The 24222-nt window shown below is 37.6% G+C and overlaps 1 protein-coding gene across 1 annotated transcript in view; it reads left to right on the plus strand.

The window, feature by feature from the left end:
• Positions 1-24222, plus strand: part of KAT6A (lysine acetyltransferase 6A) — a 107372-nt gene that overhangs the window by 79041 nt on the left and 4109 nt on the right. Inside the window, exons 9-16 of the mRNA XM_060001514.1 lie at positions 946-1061; positions 11449-11590; positions 13085-13246; positions 14262-14355; positions 16811-17042; positions 17738-17984; positions 19402-20019; positions 22934-23246. Coding sequence (XP_059857497.1) covers positions 946-1061; positions 11449-11590; positions 13085-13246; positions 14262-14355; positions 16811-17042; positions 17738-17984; positions 19402-20019; positions 22934-23246 — 1924 coding nt within the window. The remainder of the gene's footprint in view (positions 1-945; positions 1062-11448; positions 11591-13084; positions 13247-14261; positions 14356-16810; positions 17043-17737; positions 17985-19401; positions 20020-22933; positions 23247-24222) is intronic.

Consider the following 24222-nt stretch of genomic DNA (forward strand, 5'->3'; position numbering starts at 1 on the left):
ACTGGGAGACCAAAAAATTCGTGTGACTTGCGATATTCACTTTGTTGCTGTGGTCTGGAGCCGAATCCACAGTATCTCCGAGGTATGCCTATATACATGTATGAATCTTGCTGTAGTGGATGCAGGGCAGATCAGATTCCCCTTGAATTTAAGGTTTTAAAACCCGATCCTTGTAGTCAATAGCAGTGGCTTATATTTGAGCTGCTGCTGTGGAAGTCCTCAACGCTTTACAAGTTATTCTTTTTTTAAGATAGTGTAGTTCAGGTTATTGCAGGGATGGGGGTATAGAAATTATTTTAATTATATACAGAAGATAGATAAAAAGGGATAAAAGTGTGTGTTTAACAGAGTATTACTTTCTTTGGTTAAACCTATGAAAAACCACTAAGAAGGGAATTTTAGGGGCAGTGTAAAATGAAGACTCTTACTTGTTTTGTCATATTCCTTAATATCTGTTTTCACAAACCGGAGGATGATTCCTTTCTGTACGTGCTCACATGTTGAGTAGGTGGTTGCTGTTGCTGTCACTTGGGACGCGGTACATGTGATCTCGGCCAGTGGGCAGCAAGCACTCCTCCCCACCCCTGACTTTATATCCCCAAGTGCTGGCAGGGTCTCTTTAACAACTAAGTGATTAAGGAGTGAGTTTAGTTGAGGATATTCACAGTATTATTAAATGTGGAAACTGCAACGTTACCAACTGCATTTGGTTCTAAGAGATTTATTAGCATTTTTATTCTTCATTTGGATGCTCTATTTAAAGGATAATACAGCTTATTTCAAAACTTACTAGCTTGTTCCTGGCTTTTTAACTTTTCCTGTGGAATCCTGAGAAGGCGACACTTAGATTCAGATGGGTTTTTTTTGTTTTATTGGTTTTGTTATCTGTCTCAGTGTATTTAATTTAACTAACTTATGTAATTGATGTATTTTCTCACTGCACAGAAAGTTGGAGTGACTGGTCCCCCTGATCCACAAGTCCGCTGTCCCTCTGTTATTGAGTTTGGGAAGTATGAAATCCACACCTGGTACTCTTCTCCATATCCTCAAGAATACTCAAGGTATGTTTTAAGAGACCATTTACTTTCTGTTCTTAGATTCATAGAACTTCAGCACTAGAAGGGATCTTGGAGACACTGTAGTGCAGTTCATGTTTTTACATTTGAAAAAACTGGTTGGTTTTAAATGTCCATAATAGCAGCATACTTTGGCAGCTGCTTAATCTCAGTTGGCTTTAGATTTTCTTTGCTGTAACCTGTCCAAAGCTGTTACTTAAGATTGGAAACCCGACACATGGTCAGAATGAAAGGGGAACATTTTTTGTTTATGAGAAATTTGCCTTCATACTTCACACTAAGAATATTTTTAAAGGGAGATTCTTATTTTTAACTATAAATAAAGTTTCACTGAGTAGCCTTTTATTTAAATTTTTATAATTTAACGAACTTAGTAAATAATTTGTTTTCCCAGGAGTAATTGGACAAATATTACATATAAATGGCTTGGGTTTCTAGATATAAAAACTGGTCAGTCACCAGCTTTTTGGGGTAAGGCAGCATGCCAGATTTGTTTCATGACTCAACTCTGACATTTATAAGCTACGTAACCTTAGGAGTTACCCAGCTACTTGTTACCTCAGTTTCCTCATCCGTAAAATAGAGCTAACAGTAGTTCTTACTTCATGAGGTTTATTGTGAACATTAAATGAGTTGAAATATGTAAATCACTTCAAAATGGTGAGTGCCCAGTAATGTCAGTTATTATTACTTTTTTCTTTTAGGGTTGAAATTGAAAGAGTTAAAGTAAGATTTGGTCAAAAAATTAAATACTGGCCTACCATTTGAAGTACAGCAGTCATATTAATTCTTTCTTTAATCCCTAAGCTACATATGCCTCAGTTTCCCATTTAGCAGAGTGTTATAAGAAATAATAAATTACGGTGCTCTGTGGGTTAAACACGTATTCAGAGTACTCATTATATAACTTCTTACCTATCTAGTAACATGGTTTGTCTAAAATGTTAGCCAAAATAATTATACTGACAGTGATTTATTTAGTGCTTTATAGTATACACAGTGCTTTAATAGGGGTTATTTCTAAGAAGCTGGGAATAGGCCAGTATAATTTGTTAAAAAACTAGAACTCAGTATTTTTTTAAACTTTCCATGTAACTTAATAACTTGCTTGTGGTTTCCAAGTCTAACAGAAATAGAAAAATAAGAATGAGAATGTTCTTACAGACCTAGATCTCAGTGACCAAAAGAAAAAGAGAGAGAGAGAGAGAGAGAGAGAGAGAGAGAAAGCAAAACTCCAGGAAACTAACATAAAGCTTATGAAACACAGCAAACTGAGACCCATTTATTGTAGGGTCAGTTAGCCCCAAACTCTGTGGTAGATCTTTAAGGCAGCATTCTGTTTATTTCATGGAAGAACAACAATCTGAGTTTATTAAAAAGATTAAATTATATTTATATATTATTTTATGTATATATGTTAAAAGAGGGAAGGAAATTCCTCAACTACCTACAGAACACAGGTATTCAGTGCAATTTCCTCCTCAGGAGTTCTGGGTAGCCAGGATATTGTATGATCAAGAACAGCAAAGTTGAGGAATTAATTCCTTAATTAAAATAAATTATTTAAATAAATAAATTATTATTTAAAGTAATAGTTTTTGTTTTTTGGTTTTTTTTTTTGCGGTATGTGGGCCTCTCACTGTTGTGGCCTCTCCCGTTGCGGAGCACAGGCTCCGGACGTGCAGGCTCAACGACCATGGCTCATGGGCCCAGCTGCTCCGCGGCATGTGGGGGATCTTCCCGGACCGGGGCACGAACCCGTGTCCTCTGCTTCGGCAGGCGGACTCTCAACCACTGCGCCACCAGGAAAGCCCAGTTAATAGTAATTTAAAATAAATTATTGCCGTTTTTAAGTGAGCTGTCCAAATCACAAGAGTGCTTCACTTAGAAAAGAAAGCTTGTCCAACACATGTGTCACCTGTTCCAGGGATTGTAGTGCAGAGATTAGAACCACAGGCACCTTCTCTCTTCCTCTCAGGGGGAGGAGAGGAACTCCATTTACTAAGGAATGGAGATAGAAGATGAGAATGGACCCAACCATGAGGCTGTTGACTTTAAGATATTAAGGCTCATCAAAAATGTGCTTTTTGTTCTGATGAGGTTGTCACTAGAACGTGACTTCTTAATCAGCTTTGAGGGAATTAGTTATCAGTGAAAGAATGAACAAACATTGCCAGCAGAAAAATACATAACCAAAAAAGTATAATAGGAATTGTAATAGAAGGCAGCAATAGGGTAAGAACTGTAAAATTCATCAACTTTCTTAAGTAGAATTTTAGACATTTTCTATTCATTTTCTTATCCACCACTGTGGAGGGTTCCCTGAATTTTGCATCAGAAAATATTCTGTAATTTAATAAGCTCTTTAGTATGGATAATTGTGATCTTTTTCTGTCTATTCATAATTTTAAGTACATTGTTAGAAAACCACATAATCTATTTAAAATGAGTTTAGGTTTGTTTCGCTTCTGAGTTCTTTTAAACTTGAGTTGACTAAAATGTTTAGAGATCTTATGTTTTCCAAATAATAAACCTGTATTTTTACTTTGTTAATGACTATTATTCTCTGCTAAATTACTTCAAATTATTTTCTTGTTGTTAAAGGTTTTAAACACTTTTAAAAAAATTCCAAATCCTAAAGCATGCAAAATAGGACAATTGGAGCAAAAACAAAAACGATCACAGGAGGAAAAATCTTTTGGGAAGTGGGATTATGCATTGTCTCCCATAATATTCAGATATTTGTGTGTGTAGTGTATGTTAAGTAATCTTGCATCCATGACTTAAAAAAAAAAAAACAAAGCAAAATGAAACAACAGCAATGAAGCAATAATGCTGCTTCATTTGGAGCAGTATGATTAAGTCTCAGATGTTGAAAAATAGAAACCAGAGTTTTAACCCTAGGTTTCTCCAACAGGGCCATGTTATGCACACACATGGAAGACAGGTCCATAGAGGGCCCTGCTCTGCCTTTAAAAACATGACATTGATGGGCTAGAGGCAAGAGGAACTGTGATCATGGGATAGCCTCTACTCCTGAGCTGCTTAGAGCCTAGCTTCTTAATGACCTCTTTGCTGCAAGATCATATTAAGATCCTAAGAAGGCAGATTCCCACATTATTGAGTAGCTTAGGAACCTTGCTCTACCTTTTGATCCTGTTCCTGACTTGATTTGATGCGTAGATTATGTACAGCCCCAGTTACTAAAGAACAGCATCCTTGAAGTCCTTGAATGCCCATTAAATGATGACGTAAAATGGATGAAAGGAGAATAAAAATATTCATAGTATTAATTATAAATAATAGCAGCTATAGTTACCATTCACTGAGCTTGCTACTGGACTAAACATCTCTGGAATAATTCTGTGAGGTGGATATTGCTTTCTTCGTTTTACAGCCTAGGGCCCCCAGCAAACATATTTAAGACCATACAGTTTATAAGTGGCAGAACCAGGATTTAATCCCACTTTTCTCTTACCATATAGCCATAACCTTTAACCTCTCTGCTTCACTACTCCATATAGCATTGATATCTAGATTGATCTTAGATGGCTTGTACCATAGTCTTTGACTCAAGTAGTATTTGATACAATTTTTATTGTATTAAAATTTTACTACAAGTTGACCTGTTATAAAAGTCACACAAACTGCTACTATCTTGGGCAATGTTCAAAAGCCAAGAAGGTATTGTAGGGACTTCTAGGAAGAATATTTGCATCATCCTAGAAGTAAGGGAAACAATAAGCTGCAGCCCAGTCCTGACTTCATAGACTGTGGTGTCCATATAATGGGTGACTTTAAAATTGAATGTCAAGTATGGGGGCTATACCCCATGATGCAGCTAATCACAGTGACCATACACCAACTTGATGGTCAAGGCCGAGGTGCTCTCAGGAAGAAGATGACAGAAAGCAGCACCCAGCAGTATTGTTTAGGACAGGGAGTATTCATAATCTCAATAACTGCATTTCATTTCATGTGAGCTAATGTTTTTCCTATATGATAATATCTTTTCAGTGAGAGAACTGCAGCCGTTTGTACTATTACAAGAAGAAATATTTTGTTTTTTCCTGGAGTTTTATTGGATGATTCCCTTTAGACTAACAGTGTCATCCCAGTAGGCTTGGTTTTAATAAAGTAAGAGGCTTTTAAAATACAAAGGATCATAAGAGACTATGACAAACAACTGTATGCCAGTCAAATGGACAACCTAGAAAAAATGGAAAAATTCCTAGAAATTTAGAATCTCCCAAGGCTGAAGCAGGAAGAAATAGAAGATATGAACAGACCAATTCCCAGTAATGAAATTGAATCAGTAATAAAACAACTCCCAATAAACAAAACCCTAAGACCAGATGGCTTTATAGATGAATTCTACCAAACATTTAGTGAAGAGTTAACACCTGTCCTTCTCAAACTATTCCAAAAAACTGCAGAGGAAAGAATGCTTCTGAACTCATTCTATGAGGCCAGCATCACCCTGATACCAAAACCAGATAAAAATAACCACAAGAAAAGAAAATTACAGGCCAATATCACTGATGAACATAGATACAAAAATCCTCAACAAAATACTAGCAAACCAAATACAACAATACATTAAAATGATCATAAACAATTGTAAGCAGTAATCAAGTGAGATTTATCCCAGGGATTCAGAGATTTTTCAGTATCTGCAAATCAGTCGGTGTGATATATACCACATTAGCAAATTGAAGAAGAAAAACGATATAATCATCTCAGTAGATGCATTAAAAGCTTTTGACAAAATTCAACATCCATTTATGATAAAAACTCTCCAGAAAGTGGGCATAGAAGGAACATACCTCAACATAATAAAGGCCATATATGATAAGCCCACAGCTAATGTCATACTCAGTTATGGAAAGCCAAAAGCATTTCCTCTCAGATCAGGAACAAGACAGGGGTGCTCACTCACCACTTTTATTCAACATAGTGTTGGAAGTCCAAGCTGCAGCAGTCAGACAAGCAAAAGAAATAAAAGGAATTCCGACTGGAAAGGAAGAATCAAAACTGTCACTGTTTGCAGATAACATGATACTATACATAGAAAATCCTAAAGATGCCACAAAAAACTTCTAGAGCTCATCAATGAATTTGGTAAAGTTGCAGGATACAAAATTAATATGCAGAAATTTGTTGCATTTCTGTACACTAACAGTGAACTATCAGAAAGAGAAATTAAGGAAACAATCCCATTTACAGTCGCATCAAAAAGAATAAAATACCTAGGAATAAACCTACCTAAGGAGGTAAAAGACATGTACTCAGAAAACTATTAAGACATTGATGAAAGAAATTGAAGATGACACAAACAAATGGAAAGATATATACTGTGTTCATGGATTAGAAGAATTATTATTGTTAAAAATGACCATATTACGCAAGGCAATCTACCGATTCAGTGCAGTCCCTATCAAATTACTAATGACATTTTTCATAGAACTGGAACAAAAATTTTAAACTTTGTGTAGAAACACAAAAGATCCTGAATAGCTAAAACAATCTTGAGAAAGTAAAACAGAGCTGGAGGCATCATGCTCCCTGACTTCAGACTATACTACAAAGCCACAGTAATCAAAACAGTATGGTACTGGCACAGAAACAGACACACAGATCAGTGGAACAGGATAGAAAGCCCAGAAATAAACCCACACACTTATGGTGAATTAATCTATGACAAAGAAAGCAAGAATGTACAATGGGGAAAAGACAGTCTCTTCAGTAAATGATGGTGGGATGACTGGACAGCTACATGCAACAGAATGAAATTAGACAATTTTCTTAAACCAGGTACAAAAGTAAACTCAAAATGGTTTAAAGACCTAAAGATAAGACCTGAAACCATAAAACTTCTAGAAGAAAATATAGGTGGAACACTCTTTGACATAAATCGCAGCAGTGTTTTGGGGGGATCTGTCTCCTAAAGCAAAGGAAGTAAAAGCAAAAATAAACAAATGGAACCTAATTAAACTTAAAAGCTTTTGCCCAGCAAAGGAAACCACTGACAAAATGAAAAGACAACCTACTACTGAATGGGAGAAAATACTTGCAAATGATATGACCAATAAGAGGTTAATATCCAAAATATATAAACAGCTCATACAACTCAACATCAAACAAACAAAAAAAACCCCCAAAACCAGCTGATTAAAAAATGGGTAGAAGACCTGAATAGATATTTTTCCAAAGAAGACATGCAGATGGCCAACAGGCATGTGAAAAGATGCTCAACATTGTTGATCATTAGAGAAATGCAAATTAAAACCACAATGAGATATTACCTCACGCCTGTCAGAATGGCTGTCATCAAAAAAAATCTACAAATAACATGTTGGCGAGGATGTGGAGAATAGAGAACCATTGTACACTTGGTGGGAATTTAAATTGATGCAGTTACTGTGCAGAACAGTGTGGAGGTTCCTCAAAAAACTAAAAGTAGAACTACCATATGATCCAACAATTCCACTTCTGGGTATATATCCAAAGAAAACAAAAACATTAAATCGAAAAGATATATGCACCTCAATGTTCATAGCAGCATTGTTTACAATAGCGAAGACATGGAAGCAACCTAAGTGTCCATCAACAAATGAATGGATAAAGAAGATGTTATGTATATATAACATCTTCTTTATCTATGTATGTGGTGTGTATCTGTATATATGTACATATGACAAAGGAATACCACTCAGCCATAAAAAGGAACGAAATAATGCCATTTGCAGCAACATAGATGGACTTGGAGGGTATTATGGTTACTAAATAAGTCAGACAAAGAAAAATACTATATGATATCACTTACGTGTGGAATCTAAAAAATAAACTAGTGGATGTAACAAAAAAGAAATAGACACACAGATACAGGGAACAAACTAGTGGTTACCAGTGGGGAGAGGGAAGGGGGAGGGGCAAGATAGTGGTGCAGATGAAGAGGTGCAAACTACTATGTATAAAATAAATAAGCTAAAATGACATATTTTACAGCACAGGGAACATAGCCAATATTTTAATAATAACTATAAATGGAGTATAACTCAAAAATTGTGAATCACTATGTTGTACACCTGGGACTTATTGTTCATCAGCCATACCTCAATAAAAAAAAGAAAGAAAAATAAGTAGGAGGCTTTAAAAATGTTTTCAGCAGGAACTGATTTAGAATAAACTAGATCATATTATGCTTGCTTCTGTTTTATTAGTTTTCACATAATAAGGCCCAGTGAAGTTTTTAAAAAAATAATCAGTAAAATGCCATACATCTTGCTATTCCAAGTAAACAGCTTGAAGTTGGCATTTGTCATTATTGTAACCCGGAAAAGTCACTGGTTCTTCCTCTCTTCCCTTCTCCCTCCTCTCCCCCCTTCCCTTCCCCCTCCTCCTCTCTTCTCTTCCTTCCCTCCCTCCCTCCCTCCCTCCCTCCATCTCTCTGTCTCTTTCTTTCTTATTTCAAAAAGCTCAGAATTTTGTTTAGGTTTTTTAGATTCACATTTGTAGGAAATATTTATTTGTAATATTTAGCTGTCACACAGAACCTATACTCAAGGATTCTTCTCTGTCTTCATGTTGTAACAAGTTAAAATTGGTCGTTGAGAATTTATTTATTTATTTTATTAAAGTATAGTTGGTTTACAATATTGTGTTAGTTTCAGGTGTATAGCAAAGTGATTCTGTTATATATATTTATATATATTATAAATAATTTGATATATATTAGATTATTTTCCATTATATCAATAGGTTATTACAAGATAATGAATATAGTTCCCTGTGCTACACAGTAGATTCTTGTTGCTCATCTGTTTTATGTATAGTTTATATCTGTTAATCCCATACTCCTAATTTATCCCTTCCGCCCTCCCTTTCCCCTTCGGTAACCATAAGTTTGTTTTCTGTGTTTGTGAATCTGTTTCTGTTTTGTATGTAGATTCATTTGTATTCGTTTTTAGACTCCACATAGAAGTGATACCATAAAGTGTTTGTCTTTCCCTGTCTGACTTCACTTAGTATGATATTCTCTAGGTCCATGCATGTTGCTGCAGATGACAATAGTTCGTTCTTCTTCATGGCTGAGTAATATTCCATTGTATGTATATGGGTGTATATGTACCACATCTTCTGTTGATGTGCGCTTGGGTTGCTTGCATGTCTGGGCTATTGTAAATAGTGCTGCTATGAACATTGAGGTTCATGTATCTTTTCAAAGAGTTTTTGTCTTTTCTAGATATAGCCCATTGAGAATTTAGAACAGGTAAAGAATAGGTAAGTAGTAGAGTAGTTGCAGGGAGGAGGACGCCATTAAGTACATTTATAGGGAGAACCTCATTCTTCCACCTTCCTTTGAAGAAGAAATCGTTCAAAATCCAAGTTATTCAGGAAGACAGGCTGGCAGTTGTGGGTCATCTTTGAGACTCAGTTAATACAATTAGTGCCCACATTAGATGATGAAGTATACAACTGGGGCCATTTCATTTTGAGTTTTTTTTAGTTCTGGTGGTAAAGAAGGAAAAAGCTATTTATCCTGCTGTCGTTGCTTCTCTGAGTAGTTTGAGGCAACATACAAAGGAAATAAGCAGAGTGGCCTAGGAAGCCTTTCTTTTCTGTGCTCTTGGCGCCTGCTGCTTTTATTTGTAATGTCAGTCATTATTTGGTTCACTCAGTACTTTATTTTGGAATGGCTTATTTTTGTACTAATGATATAATTTTGGGTTGTTTGAGTTTGACTAATATTAGACATTATTTTTGTGTTACATATTGTAGACATTTAGAAATATTATATACCACAGCAGTTCCATGGAAGCTTTTAGTGTGCTGAATGGCAGTTTTAAAAATAAGATGTGGGATTGTAGAGAAGGAATTAATACACATTGTGAATCCCCAAGGGAGAAGAAAAAATTAATCACATGCCTTTTCCCACTTTACTTGAGCATGAAACACTTAAGTGTATACAGAACTAGTGTTCCATAATACACCTGGGAAAGGCTTTAGTTGAATGTTAGATGTTTTCAGGTAAATATGCTTCAAAAGCTGCTTCTAAAGTAGAACTTGAAAAACTAGTTATGGTCTTCACACGTTAACAAAGGAAACATTTTTGTACATTAATCTACTTTTTCTTTAATTCCAGATTAATCTTTTTAAAGCATAGCTATCTAAACTGATGGCAACTAAATTAATGAGGTTTTTTAAAAATTTCCTTCCGCCTCAGTACTTATTTATATGAGGGAAGATACCGTATTTTATTTGGATTATATTTTTTGTCATATCATCCAGTATTTTCACATATGCAGTTTTCATTGTAGGATCAGATCTTAGCTTACCAAGGCATGCTTACCAGTTTTGGACACAGTTCAGGACGCAGGGAAGCCTCTGTGCTGAGGATACATGGGGTGTATATTTTATAATAGAGAGCCGTTGGGGGGTCTTCTCAATTCAGACTAAAGTACATATAAAGGCCACTGGGTTTTAGTTTAGGTTATGTTCCTTCTGTTACTTTATGAACTGATCTCATCACTTTGTTGCCTAGCTCCTCATAAAAGGGACATTATAAGGAAGAAATCCTGTTAAACTACGGCTAAAATAGCAAGACAGTTGAATAAATATAAATGATATGAGTATAACAGAGAATATGTGAATGAATAAATTGAAATTTTATTTCACCTTGAAAAATAGACTTTTGAGTTGCAGGATTTAATGTGATATTTAACTAGAGAGGAAGCCAGAATTTCAGGGGTGGAAGGAAGGAGGTAGTGTAGTATGTCCTGACTTGAAAAAAACATACTATAATTTTATACTTAAAAAGATATACAAAATCTGCTTTTATAATACCTACTATATGTCCATCCTACTCAGCACTCTGTACCTAGTGTACCTAGCACAGGGGCCTGATAGTATTCAATAAATGTTCATTTTCTGAAATTAATGACTGAATGATCAAATAAAGGAAGAAAGAATATATAGCGTAACAAAATCTTCACTTATTGGTGTGTTCTCAAGGTAGACTTTACTTTTTACTTAATGGAGATTATCAAGGAGTAGAGAAGGTGAGATTTTCATATCTGTCCCGTGGGTAACTTAAAAAGACTGCAAAATATTAGTCTAATAGGAAGAGCACTGAATTGGGTGAATTGATTCTCACCCCTGCCTTCTTGCCGTTAATTAGTTGGATCCTGTTATTCAACTTAGTTTTATCTTTAGTTTTTGTTTTTCCTTTTTTTCATTTGGTTAATGGGGATAATGATACATTCTTTACCTTTTTACCTGGGTAGTAATGAGAATCAAAAAAGAATAGTGATGAAAGTTTAAAGTCTTATAAAATATAAAGCCCTCTTATTTGTGTAATTATTTTTTACAGGCTGCCTAAGTTGTATCTCTGTGAATTCTGTCTAAAATATATGAAAAGTAGAACTATTCTACAGCAGCACATGAAGAAATGTGGTTGGTTCCATCCTCCTGCTAATGAGATTTATAGAAAGAATAACATTTCTGTCTTTGAGGTAAAGTAGAAGATGTTTAGTAGTTGTCTTCCTACCCATTTCAAATACAGTGCCACCTGTACTTTAATTGCACAACTTGATTTTTTTTTGGAAATGTTATTTTACTGTTGTTCATTCACTGTTGAGTCAGTAATTCAGCTGTATGAGGGAGAAGCAGAATTAGGCCAATCTAAGTGGTACCCAGTTCACAAGCTTGATCTCTGAATAAACTATTCTGTATTTCACTGAATCAAAGACATCAGTTGTAATATATCTTATTTTATGTACTACTGAGAAGGTAAAGGTACTGCTAATTATGATCAAACTCCATTTGATTATTAAGTGCCAACGGATTTTACTTATGTTTAGATGTGATAAGATTGTGTCTTAGAATCTATGAAATATGACACTTAATTGAAAAGATTTCTACTGCTCTATTTAAAGGAATATTGTGTAGAGGTATGTGTAATAGCTGTATATTGAATAAATCTTAATATATTTCCTGACTGCATCATGTTTGTATGACTTATGCTACATCTGTGATTCTGTGTTGTTAGTAGTGGTTTTTAATTTCTTGATCTCAGTTCTGTGGTTTAATTGCCAAGTATTAATTGAGTACCTGCCATGTGCTCAGTTCTGTTAATTACTATGATGATAGAATTTCAGATTGTCAGGAACTATTCCATCCCTCACTTTCTTCATCTTCCCAAAGCCTTTATTTTAGGTGAGGAATAGAGGAGCTCTTGACGTCGTGGGGAGGGAAAGGGTGTGGTGTACAATAAATTACTTAAATTGCTAAAGAAATTGCAGTCTTGAAATGTCAATGTCTTTGGGTCTGATGTAGGCAATTGTTGGCATTTTCATAAAAGAACTGGCTCCAGCAGTGCCAAGAATTACAGGGGTATTGGGAGCGTGTAGCCTAGTCCTCCTGATCTTGGCCAACCGGAGTCCAAGAAATAACCTCACTTGCCAGGTTGCTGCCTAGCGAACCTGCTTGGTGCTTCTGACAATTGATAATAATCCCTTGAGTAGCTTTATTTGGGGGAAATCTCATCATGGCAGTCAGATTACATTGCTTTTAGCTGCTGGCACAGATTAAACTATCGTTTTACCTTGCTTTACTTATATGTATTTTAGAAGAGAGGTTGCATTTAGATCTTTTGTTGAATTGAATACTTTAAAAAATACATCAGATCAGCTTGCCATCTGAAGGATTCCTGTAGTCAATCTTGTTATAAAAGCAAAAAGTGCTGTTTTTAAAACTGGCCATCACCTCCTTGTCTAGACTTTTCATGCTTTGTTGAAGTGCAGTGTTTTATATATTTAGTTGTTTTAAAATAGCAGGCACTGTACTCTGCCGTTTCAAGGGACCGCTTCCAGGTCCATTTTGTTCTGATAGCTGCCAGCTCATCTTAGGCTGGACTGTGGGTACTCACAGGTGCTTGTTTCTGATGTGTGTTATTCTAGAACTAAAGAGACACCCTGCTGACCATTTTGTCTATTTTTTTCCTCTAGGTTGACGGGAATGTGAGTACCATTTATTGTCAGAACCTGTGTCTTTTGGCAAAATTGTTTCTTGACCACAAAACACTCTATTATGACGTGGAGCCATTTCTTTTTTATGTACTAACCCAGAATGATGTCAAGGGCTGCCACCTTGTTGGCTATTTTTCTAAAGTAAGTATATCAGCTTAAATTTGTTTTGAATTCATATGGAAATCTGAAACAGTCTTTGCTGGTTCTCACTAGGAGACACTACAGGATGCAGCACCTCTGGGTGCCATCTAGCTTTCTGGAAAGGGAAACAGAAGGAACATTGAGAAACTTACCTGGTACCAGCAGGTGCCTAGTAATGTTCAACAGACTGTACTCTGCTGGGAACATAAACTGCTGCTTACCCAGAGGGAAAGCTTTAATATGACTTCTACTCCCATGGTGATGATAGATAGAACTCATGAAATAAACAGAGTCATTACCTCTCTGAGTTCTTTCTCATTTTAAATCTCTTCCTAATTTGCATTTTAGGCATAGAAGTAAGAATTTTTAGGAAGCCATTTTTATTAAAGGGTATTTTCTCTCCTTCAATTTTTCATTCTCTTGGGGTGAAAAAATAGTTTCTTTTGTAGTCAAACAATGTAAAAGATGTACTTTCATTTAAGCAAGCCCATGGTAAAATCTAAGTGTATAAAGATAGTTAAGTGAAAAGTCCTAGTTCTGTTATTAGGCTATTTCAGTAGTTAAATATAATTTTAAATATATTGCTTGATTTATAAAAGTGTACTTATTCCCACCCTATGTAGCACCAAAAAGGGAAATAAAGGAAACTTTGGTGATGAATCGTCCCACTTCTAGGGTGCCACACTGACACACCATTTGTAGCTTTGCAGATCCGTTGGGACTCGGATTCCTCTGCTCACCTCAGGCATTGACATACTGTTTTTGAGCTGCACATGGTGTTGGGTGGCGTCATTTCATTTTATATTTTTATTCTCCTGGTATGGTTGCTTTGTGGGTAATGGCAGTGACTTAACTGTGTCCTTTCTCCTCCCAGAGGGGTGTTTTTTTCTTGATGTGCATTGCTATTCCCAAAGGACCAGGGCTGTGGTTTTGACTATTAGTATTTGTTTCTTAAAAATTAGCATCAGTGTTTAGTCTTACCAGCCAAACACTTGGCTTTTGTTTTCTCCACCAGGAAAAGCACTGCCAACAGAAGTACAACGTTTCCTGTATAATGATTCTTCCCCAGTACCAACGCAAGGGCTATGGCAGGTTTCTCATCGATTTCAGTAAGGATTATAGTAACATAATTGCTCATTGTCTCTTCCTGTGGAGGTGTGTGTGTGTGTGTGTGTGTGTATTTTTAAAGATTTGCAGATGATTTATTGGTTGCTTGTATCTTTTGTCATACTGCTGAGTGGAACTTATTTTATCCTTTAAAATTAAGGGTACTTTAATTAATTTATTTATTTATTTTTGTCTGTGTTGGGTCTTCGTTTCTGTGTAAGGGCTTTCCCTAGTTGTGGCAAGTGGGGGTCACTCTTCATCGCGGTGCGCGGGCCTCTCACTGTCGTGGCCTCTCTTGTTGTGGAGCACAGGCTCCAGACGCGCAGGCTCAGTAGCTGTGGCTCACGGGCCTAGTTGCTCCGCGGCATGTGGGATCTTCCCAGACCAGGGCTCGAACCCGTGTCCCCTGCATTAGCAGGCAGATTCTCAACCACTGTGCCACCAGGGAAGCCCTGCTGAGTGGAACTTTAAAGCCTAAGGCCATGAACATTCTTTTTCTTTTGGTTGCATGTGAATATTTCCAAAATAGCTAATATTGGATATGAGCTTCTGTGTGATCTATAGCAAATAGTTTTAATTTGCAGCTATTAATTTACAACAGAACTTAGTTCTGTTTTATGCAGTTAATTCTCACAACAATATTAAAAACACTGTAGAACTACTTAAATTAGTACTAATAAAGAAGTGCAGCACCTGCCCTCTTTTGATTACCCAGTTATCTGAGAAAATGTGTGTGTGTGCATCGTTTTTTTAGTTACAGGCTCTATCTACCTCGTGGTTAAAAATATGCACCTTTAAAAATATTAGAAGTAAATGATACAGTAAAAAATTTGAGTTAAACTTGAAAGCTAACAGTTCTTAAAAAAGGTTATTGTGGAACTTGCAATTTGTTGTTGTTGTTGTTTTTATAAATTTATTTATTTATTTTTGGCTGTATTGGGTCTTCGTTGCTGCACGCAGGCTTTCTCCTAGTTGCAGTGAGCGGGGGCTACTCTTTGTTGCGGTGCGCGGGCTTCTCATTGCAGTGGCTTCTCTTGTTGCGGAGCATGGGATCTAGGCGCGTGGGCTTCAGTAGTTGTGGCTCACGGACTCTAGAGCGCAGGCTCAGTAGTTGTGGCACATGGGCTTAGTTGCTCTGTGGCATGTGGGATCTTCCCGGACCAGGGCTCAAACCTGTGTCCCCTGCATTGGCAGGCGGATTCTTAACCACTGCGCCACCAGGGAAGCCCTGCATTTTGTTTTATACATTGATAATCTTGCTTAGAAAGTACATGTATGTTTGAGGTAAATTTTATACTGATTATAAAATAGTGGTATTTGAGGGCATATTTTCCCTCAGATAATTGGGCTAAAAATAATATTTAAAGGAATAATATTTAAATAAATAATAATATTTAAATAATATTTAAAGAAGTAATTGTTAAACTGAGGATTTTGATACAGGAAATTCTTCTAAATATCAGATGATTACATCACTAGTATTAATTCTCATGCAGACCAATGAAGCTTATTCTACTTGGCCTTAGACTGTGTTCCTGACTATATTTTATTTGAAATATGTGCCATTGGTTATTTTTTACATTTTCTTGGTGGTTTTTTTTCCGACTAATAGTAGAGGGTAAAACTCAGATTATTTCCTTTAATATCAGTATACTGTTTTGAAATAGGACTCATGATTGGACATGTATGCCATTAAGTAGCAAAGTTAGGGGAAAATATTTTATGCATTTATTAGTCATTTTTTTGAGATATACAAATAATTGTATGATTACAGTATTTTTTATTATAAAACATTATTTTAATGTAATGTATTTTCCCACATTACCATTCTTAGACTGATTTCCCTTAGAATTTATGCCTTTCTTTTCCTGTTCTTGAGACTCACGCACTGGACAAGAGGACAAAGTAATACCACCACGCACAGTGACACTCGCACACTGACATTCTTGTTCACCAGAAATTAGGGTGATAGGTAATTGTGAGGAGAGCTTTGGTTGAAGTTAGAAATCGTCATCTAAATCATTCACAGAAGAACTGCAATCTTCATAGATAGGGTTATGTAAAAACTAAAGGCGTTCTTTTGTATTGTGCAGTTCGTGTGGATCTCTTGCCATCTAGTGGTCTAAATAAAACATGCAAGGGTGGTTTCCCCTCCTTGTACATTTGAATAAAAAGCATTCTTGCCTATTAATGTGAAGTCCTGATTCTAACAGTGTGATTGATATTAACTATAGACAAAGTAATACTAACTTAATGTTCGGTGTGTACAAATTATGTAATCTTCCTGCAAATTTGTTTTCAAGTGATTTTGTAATTTTGTTCTTTTTCTTGAAGGAATTTACCTTTGAAATTATAGCGTATGATACTTGGATTGATTGTGGAAGAGGGGCTTGTTATTTTTGTAAACCGCCCTCTTTTAGGCTCTCTGACATATTTGTGATTTGGGGGTTTCTTTAGGTTATTTGTTATCAAAGCGTGAAGGCCAAGCAGGGTCTCCAGAGAAACCGTTATCCGATCTAGGTCGTCTTTCCTACATGGCTTATTGGAAAAGTGTAATATTGGAGTGCCTTTATCACCAAAACGACAAGCAAATCAGCATTAAGAAGTTAAGTAAGTTGACTGGAATCTGCCCTCAAGACATTACTTCCACACTCCACCACCTGCGAATGCTGGACTTCCGGAGTGACCAGTGAGTATCACATCCCTTTGTATAACCTTTGAAAGATAATTAGGTAGAAGGTTTTGGATCGGACAGCCAAATTATCAATTAAAGGACATAAACTAATACAAATGGTGTACTTGGTGATACTGAGACATCATTTTCCCTTCTGTATTTTATACTATTGACCATATTTTTTTTTACAACTTTTTTTCTGGTCTTCCTTCTTCTAACTTTTGTACCTAAGCTACTGAATCTTTTGTTTATTGGGAGCTCCTTCACAATACAAGAGGTAACAACTGTAGAAATAGTGTCAAATAAAATACACCCTTGATTAATTTCCATACAAATGGAACAAAAGAAATACAGGTCAAAGGAAAGACAGCTTATTACCCTTTTCTAGTGTGGTTGAGAAAAGGTCACAAAGAAAGGAGGCATTTGGGCTAGAAAGATGGAGAGTAAAAGAGTACAGGAGAGTAGCAGAAGTTTCAGAGGTGGGAAATGTGAGAATGGGAAGTGGCTGAAACAACCTCATCCCTCACTCTAGTTGAGTGTGAAGTGTTTGTCCAGTTCATATTCTGAGCCATCTCAGTGGTGGTGTCTTCCCAGGCAGGCTTTTTGTGAAGCGTTTTTATCTCCAGGGCTTTCTGAGGGCGTAGCTCCATATTCATTGTTTGGTGCTCCTTGTGCGTCGTTGATCGCTATAAACTTTTCTCTGGTTTCAGATTTGTGATTATCCGCCGGGAAAAACTGATCCAAGATCACATGGCAAAGCTTCAGCTGAATCTGCGGCCTGTGGATGTAGATCCAGAGTGTTTGCGCTGGACTCCTGTCATAGTCTCCAATTCCGTCGTCTCGGAGGAGGAGGAAGAGGAGGAGGAAGAGGAGGAGGAGGAAGAGGAGGAGGAGGAGGAGGAGGAGGAGGGAGAACAGGAAGAGCCTCAGAGCCAGGAAGGAGAATTAGAGCCGAGTGTAAGGGCACGAATGGTCCCTGTTGTTGATGATACAAGAGCATGTTTTGGTTTTCATGAGTGTTTGTGATGTACCTATAATGATATCTTAAACCAACACCATAAATTCACATTAGAATTTCTGAGTTTATTTCAATGATAGAAATTTCAGGAAGACTGGGTTTTGTTTACTTCTTTCTATATTTTTAAGCCTTCTATCATTAGGAAACCTTCAAATTTGTTATAATATGTTACTTCTGAGTAAATATTTCTTATCACAGTGCCAATAAGCAGCTAAATTTGAAGCTGTTTAGGAATTGAGGAATCTGAATTGAATCTAAATCTGACCATTGTTTAAAATAAAATGAAGATGCATTTTCCTTAAAACATTAAGGAAATAAACAGATGCATGTTTTCTAACAGAGCACCAAATAGTTCAGTGTCTCTAGCCATTAAAGGGTTAATGAGGGACTGTACTCCATTACATCATTTTCAGTATTTTTCTTTATGTGATGTGTACTTGTCTCTGTTCTTTTCTTATTTATTTATTTATTTTTAATTTAATTTTTTTTTTTTTTCGCGGTACTCGGGCCTCTCACTGTTGTGGCCCCTCCCGTTGCAGAGCACAGGCTCCAGACGCGCAGGCTCAGCGGCCATGGCTCACGGGCCCAGCCGCTCCGCGGCATGTGGGATCTTCCCAGACCGGGGCACGAACCCGTGTCCCCTGCATCGGCAGGCGGACTCTCAACCACTGCGCCACCAGGGAAGCCCCTGTTCTTTTTTTTAAAGCAGTGCTTTTCATCCTTTAAAAATCTGTGTCCTCCTTTGATAAACATAAAGTTTCATACCCCTGTTTAGTGTAATTTTCAAAATAAAATAAAATATTCAGAATAAAATAAGTCAAAATAATTACAGAAATTTTCTTTCATTTTTTGAGCATCCTCTTTCTCTTGCCCATGCCCCAGAGTCCGTCTCCTCTGTTTATAAATTTGTTTCTGAGAAATTTCATAAACTATCTCTTTTAACATTTACCAGATTATAAGAATAATAATATTCACTTTGTTTATTGAATATGGTATTGTATAGCAGTTAAGAGCACTGACTCTTGGGTCAGACTGTCTGGGTTTATATCCCAGTTTCTTCATTTGCCATTGCATGACCTGGGGCAAGTTACTTACATTTCTTTGTGCCTCAGTTAACGTCATTTGTAAAATGGGGATATAATAATAATAATACTTCATGTAATTGGTGTGAATTATACCCATATAGTATTTAAAACAGTCCCTAACACATAAGAGATATTTGTTAGCCATTAAATAATAACTTTCTCTTTAAAGCTCTGTTTTCTTTTTTTATCTCAGTATTTAAAAGGTCAGAATAGGAGATATAACCAAATAAGACTGAAAATTAACCAGCATGGTTTTATTTTCTAACATCAGGTGGGGAAGTCTGCATCTCGTGAGAACAAAGAACAAGATTCTTATTCTTCAATAGAAAGTGAAAAGAAACCAGAAGTTACAGCACCAGCCAGTTCTACGCGTTTGAACAAACAGGTCCTTCCCCGTGACAGTCTTCCTGCCAATAATCAGCCATCTCGGAGAGGCCGCTGGAGGAGGAAGAACAGAAAAGCCCAGGAGCGCTTTGGTGATGAGGATTCAAAACTGCTTTTGGAGGAGACATCAGCTCCTCCGGAGCAGTATGGAGACTGTGAGGAAAAATCAGAAACCTGCCAAGAAGAGTACACGGAAGGCCAGGAGCAGTCGGCAGCCTCGCAGGAGCAGCCGAGCCAGGACACGAAGCCAGACGGTCCCAAAAGAAGACCGAGTGAGGGGCTCGAGCTCTGGCGAGGACCGCTCAAGAAAAGCCCCGAGCCTCTGAAGTGTGGGCTGCCAGAAAGCCACGACAGGCTGCCCCGTCGCTACAGTGAAGGTCGCTACAGCGATGGGGACAGGGCCCTCCTGCGGGGCTGCAGCGAGAGCAGCGAGGAGGAGGGGGAGCCCGAGAGCCCGCGGTCCAGCTCGCCCCCGGTCCTCACCAAGCCCACGCTGAAGCGGAAGGTGGGGCCCGTCTCTGTGCTGTCCTGGAGTTAACCCATAGTGTGTTAGCCTTTCAGCTTCAAGCCTCAGTATGTTGCAGCATGTGATGTTCCCAGTGAGCATTTGAAATGTGCACATGACTTCTTTGGTTCGTGGGAGTTCACTTAGAAGTCACAAACTTATTTAAGGGCTGACAGACTGTTTTCAGCTTGCTAGTTTGATTTCAAAGTATGACTTTTCAGGGATTTAAAAAAAAACATACAGGGACTTCCCTGGTGGTCCAGTGGTTAAGATGCTGCGCTTCCACTGCAGGGGGCACGGGTTTGATCCGTGGTTGGGGAACTAAGATCCCGCATGCCACGTAGTGTGGCCAAACACAAACAAACAAAACGTACAGATTAGAAATGTTTCTATTAGAAAAGGAGAGGAAACCACTACACAGTTCGATGGAAAGTGGGCGTAACGGTGCCCTGCATTGCGATGCTCGGAGTGAAGCCATTCTTCTCACCCCTGGTGGTACTGTCTCTCCTGTCCTCTGTCCTCCCTTCTCGCTCTCCTCTCCAACCCTCCAGTGGTTTGACTTAACTTTGTTTTAAAAGTATTTTCTAAACTACATTTCATCATCTTGCAAAGGTTGAATGATAGCCAGATCGTTAGTAAACGCTGTGTGATGATGACAATGAATTCTGTTAATCTGTATACCAGAAATCTCCCAGGCTATGGGGTGAACTTTAAACATTGCTGCAGACCAGCCAGACTGAAGTGTGTCAGCTCTGGATGAGCCATTCTGTGCTAGTGAGGTACAGCTTTCATCCAGAGCAATAAAATCATTCTTTTCCTTAGCAGAACCTTTAAAAAAAAAAAGAAGATAGGGCTGTTTATTAAAGAATGAGCTTTCCATTTTAGAAGAGTTTTAGATTTACAAATTTATTGCAAAGAAAGTACAAAGAGTTCCTATATTCCCCAGTTTCCCCTATTATTAACCTTTTACCTTGGTATGGTACATTTGTCCCAGTGAACCAGTACTGATGCCTTTCTAGCTAGAGTCCATACTTCATTCAGCTTTCCTCTGTTTTCCCTAATGTCCTCTCCTGCCCCAGCACACCACCTTACGTTTAGTCGTCATGTCTCTTTAGGCCCCCTTCTTTTTGTTGACAGTTTCTCAGACTACTTGTTTTTGAAGGCCTTGCCAGGTTTGAGGAGTACTGGCTAGATTCTGTAGAATGCCCCTTATGATAGTAAAATGGGGTGATGGGTTTTGGGGAAGAAGGCCCCAGAGGTAAAGTGCCATTCTCATCACATCATATAAGGGCATCTGCCATCAGTCCATACCGATTACCAAATACAAGGGTATTTGCTGTCAGTGTGACTTCTCACTGTTCACGTTCACATTAACCCCGGTCGCCTGGCTCCAGGTATCAGGTTTGTCAGGTTTCTCTACTGTAAAGTTACTCCTTTTTTCAAACTCTTTTCCATACTGTATTCTTTGGAAGGAAGTTACTGCCTACAGCCCACACTTAAGGTACAGGGAGTTATGCTCTACTCCCTAAGAGCAGAATATCGTGTTAATTATTTGGAATTCTGTTTGGGGGATTTATCCATTTTCCCCCATCTATTTCTTGATTCAGGCATTTATTTATATCAGTATGGACTCATAGATATTTACTTTATACTTCAAGTTATAATCCAGTTCTACCATCTTACTAATTTGTTGCTCAAATTGTTCCAGCCTTGGCCATGAGGAACTCTTCCAGTTTTGCTCCTGTGTCTCTTCAACATACATACCGTCAACATTGTGAAGTGTTTTTGGTTTGTTTTGTTTTGAGCACTTCGTTACATTCTGGTTCTACAAAATGTTCCAGGTTCATCTTGTGTATTTCATGCCCCAGTCCTAGGATCAGCCATTTCTCCTCAGAGCAAGTCCATGTTTAACCTAGTTTGAAAATTGTGTTCTCAACTAGAAAACTAGTAAATTTGAAGTGAAGAAAAAATGATTAACCTGCTGATCGTTACGTGACCATGAAGAATATATCTTTGCCATCCTAGGCTTGTATTGCCTTTTTATAAAATAAAATTGTGCTATTTGCCTGTGTAAAAAGAGAATATCATAACAGGCAGTGAGATCATGTACAGGATACTTTTGAAGTTTTTGAAGAGATTCACTTGACTAGGAGTCAGAAACTGTTTTACAGCCATTTCTCTACTGACTGGATATGACCTTAAAGCAAGTTCTGTAAATTCTCTGGCCTCTCTAGAATGAGGGGATTGAATTAGATCAGTTTGGGTGATACAGTATTATTTTGTGATATCTTTCATGTGATTCAAGGTGTTAGATCAACCCTAGTACAAAATTGTGCCTAATGTACCAGGTCCCAGTAACAGAGTTATTTTACTTCTGAATGCTCACGGACACCAAGGAGACCGGTACCCATTCCCAGGCTCCACTGTAACTCTTTGTGGATAGCCTATGAAAATGGTGTACAGCCTTCCTGATGGTTCTGCTGACCTGCACAGTGGAGCTGTGAGACGAAGAGTGTTTTATTTCTTTTTTTCTTTTGAGGAAAAGAGAAGTTAAGGGACTAGTCACTGTGTCATTTCTGAAATAGGCAGCTTCCCTAGGGTGCTAAATTTAACTGAACTGTTAGTAAGGGAATGTTAATATCTGCTCTGTAGGCATGCCTGTCTATTCTTTTACAAAGTTGTATTCAGTGATACTTTGTATCTGTGACACTTTATGTATGTATAGTGTCTTACTATAGTATTTTTTATCTTTTACTATAGTATTTTGAAATAATATTCAAAATGTCTTTTGGCAAACGGCCTATTCATTTTGTATGTGCTAATTCTAGCAGGTTTAAAAACTATTAATCATGTTACTAATGGAAATGATAGCATTCATTACAGTAAATAAAATGCTCCTTTCTCTTTTAAATAGAAACCAATTCTTCACCGAAGAAGGCGAGTCCGAAAGCGCAAACACCACAATAGCAGTGTGGTCACAGAAACCATTTCTGAGACCACGGAGGTCTTAGACGAGCCTTTTGAAGACTCTGACTCCGAGAGGCCGATGCCAAGATTAGAACCCACGTTTGAGATTGACCAGGAGGAAGAGGAAGAGGATGAGAACGAGCTCTTCTCTCAAGGGTACTTCCGTCACTTGTCCTCACAGGACGTTCTCAGGTGTCGACCCGCTTCTAAGAGGAAGTCTAAAGACAGAGACGAAGACGAAGATTCAGATGATGCTGACGGTATGTTTCGCAGAGCTGTTGCTTACTGTGGTTTTCTTGTTGTGAAAGATACAGCAGTGATAGTGGCAAACCTCCAATAGAGAGGGCTGAAAGGCAGACACGACCCACTGGGCAAGTGCAGAATGACTTGCAGCCTCTGAAGAGTTGTATCAAGTGTACTCATCCTCATTTTCTCACTTAGTTTTCTGTCCTTTTATAAAAGTGCTTTTTCATAGTTCCCCCTTCAACTCAAGACCTATTTTTGCCTCTGCAGAAAATATCTTGCTGTTAGGAAATTGTTCTTTTGCCTGCTCCTTTCTCGGCCATTATCTGAATCTTTAGTCAATGGGTATATTAGACTTAGCATCAGGAAGATATTTAATTAATAACCTTTTAATGGAATGTGCAGTCTATAGACCTGGCCTGTTTTGCTAATTGTGTATGCTCAGTGCTTAAAATAGGCACTCAGTAAATATTGTTAAATGACTAAGTGCTTAGAAGTGGTTCTCAAATAAGGTCAGATTCATGTAAATTGGACTTGCTTCAAATCTGTTCCTGAATCATATCTCTAATATGTCTTACTCAACAAGTAGTTAAATTTCTGATAAAAATGGTAACAGTACCTCAAAATAAGTTAAATTTTATGGCATAGCTAAAAATCCACTGATTAGACTTGTTGTCATTTCCTTTTTAGAGATGAAGAAAATGGGCTTATATATGACTTGGGTTCCAAACTAGCTGTTCACGTCTAGCCTAAAGTTTCTGCCCATGTGTCGTGCTGCTTCCGTCTGCAGGGCTTGCCTTGCTGGGGTCAGATTGAGCTGCTTTGCTTTGCTGGGTGAATTTGTAGGAATCTTGTTGTCCATGCTTGGTACATAAGCCTATAGCTTTTATGTACTAACCAGTTGGGCTTTTATTCTCCTTTTAAAAATAAATTCACTCAATTTCAAATCTAGTAGACAACTTGCATTTTCTTCAGTCTCATAGTTTTGTATAA

This window comes from Delphinus delphis, chromosome 21 (genome assembly GCF_949987515.2).
Source record: "Delphinus delphis chromosome 21, mDelDel1.2, whole genome shotgun sequence".
Lineage (NCBI taxonomy): Eukaryota > Metazoa > Chordata > Mammalia > Artiodactyla > Delphinidae > Delphinus > Delphinus delphis.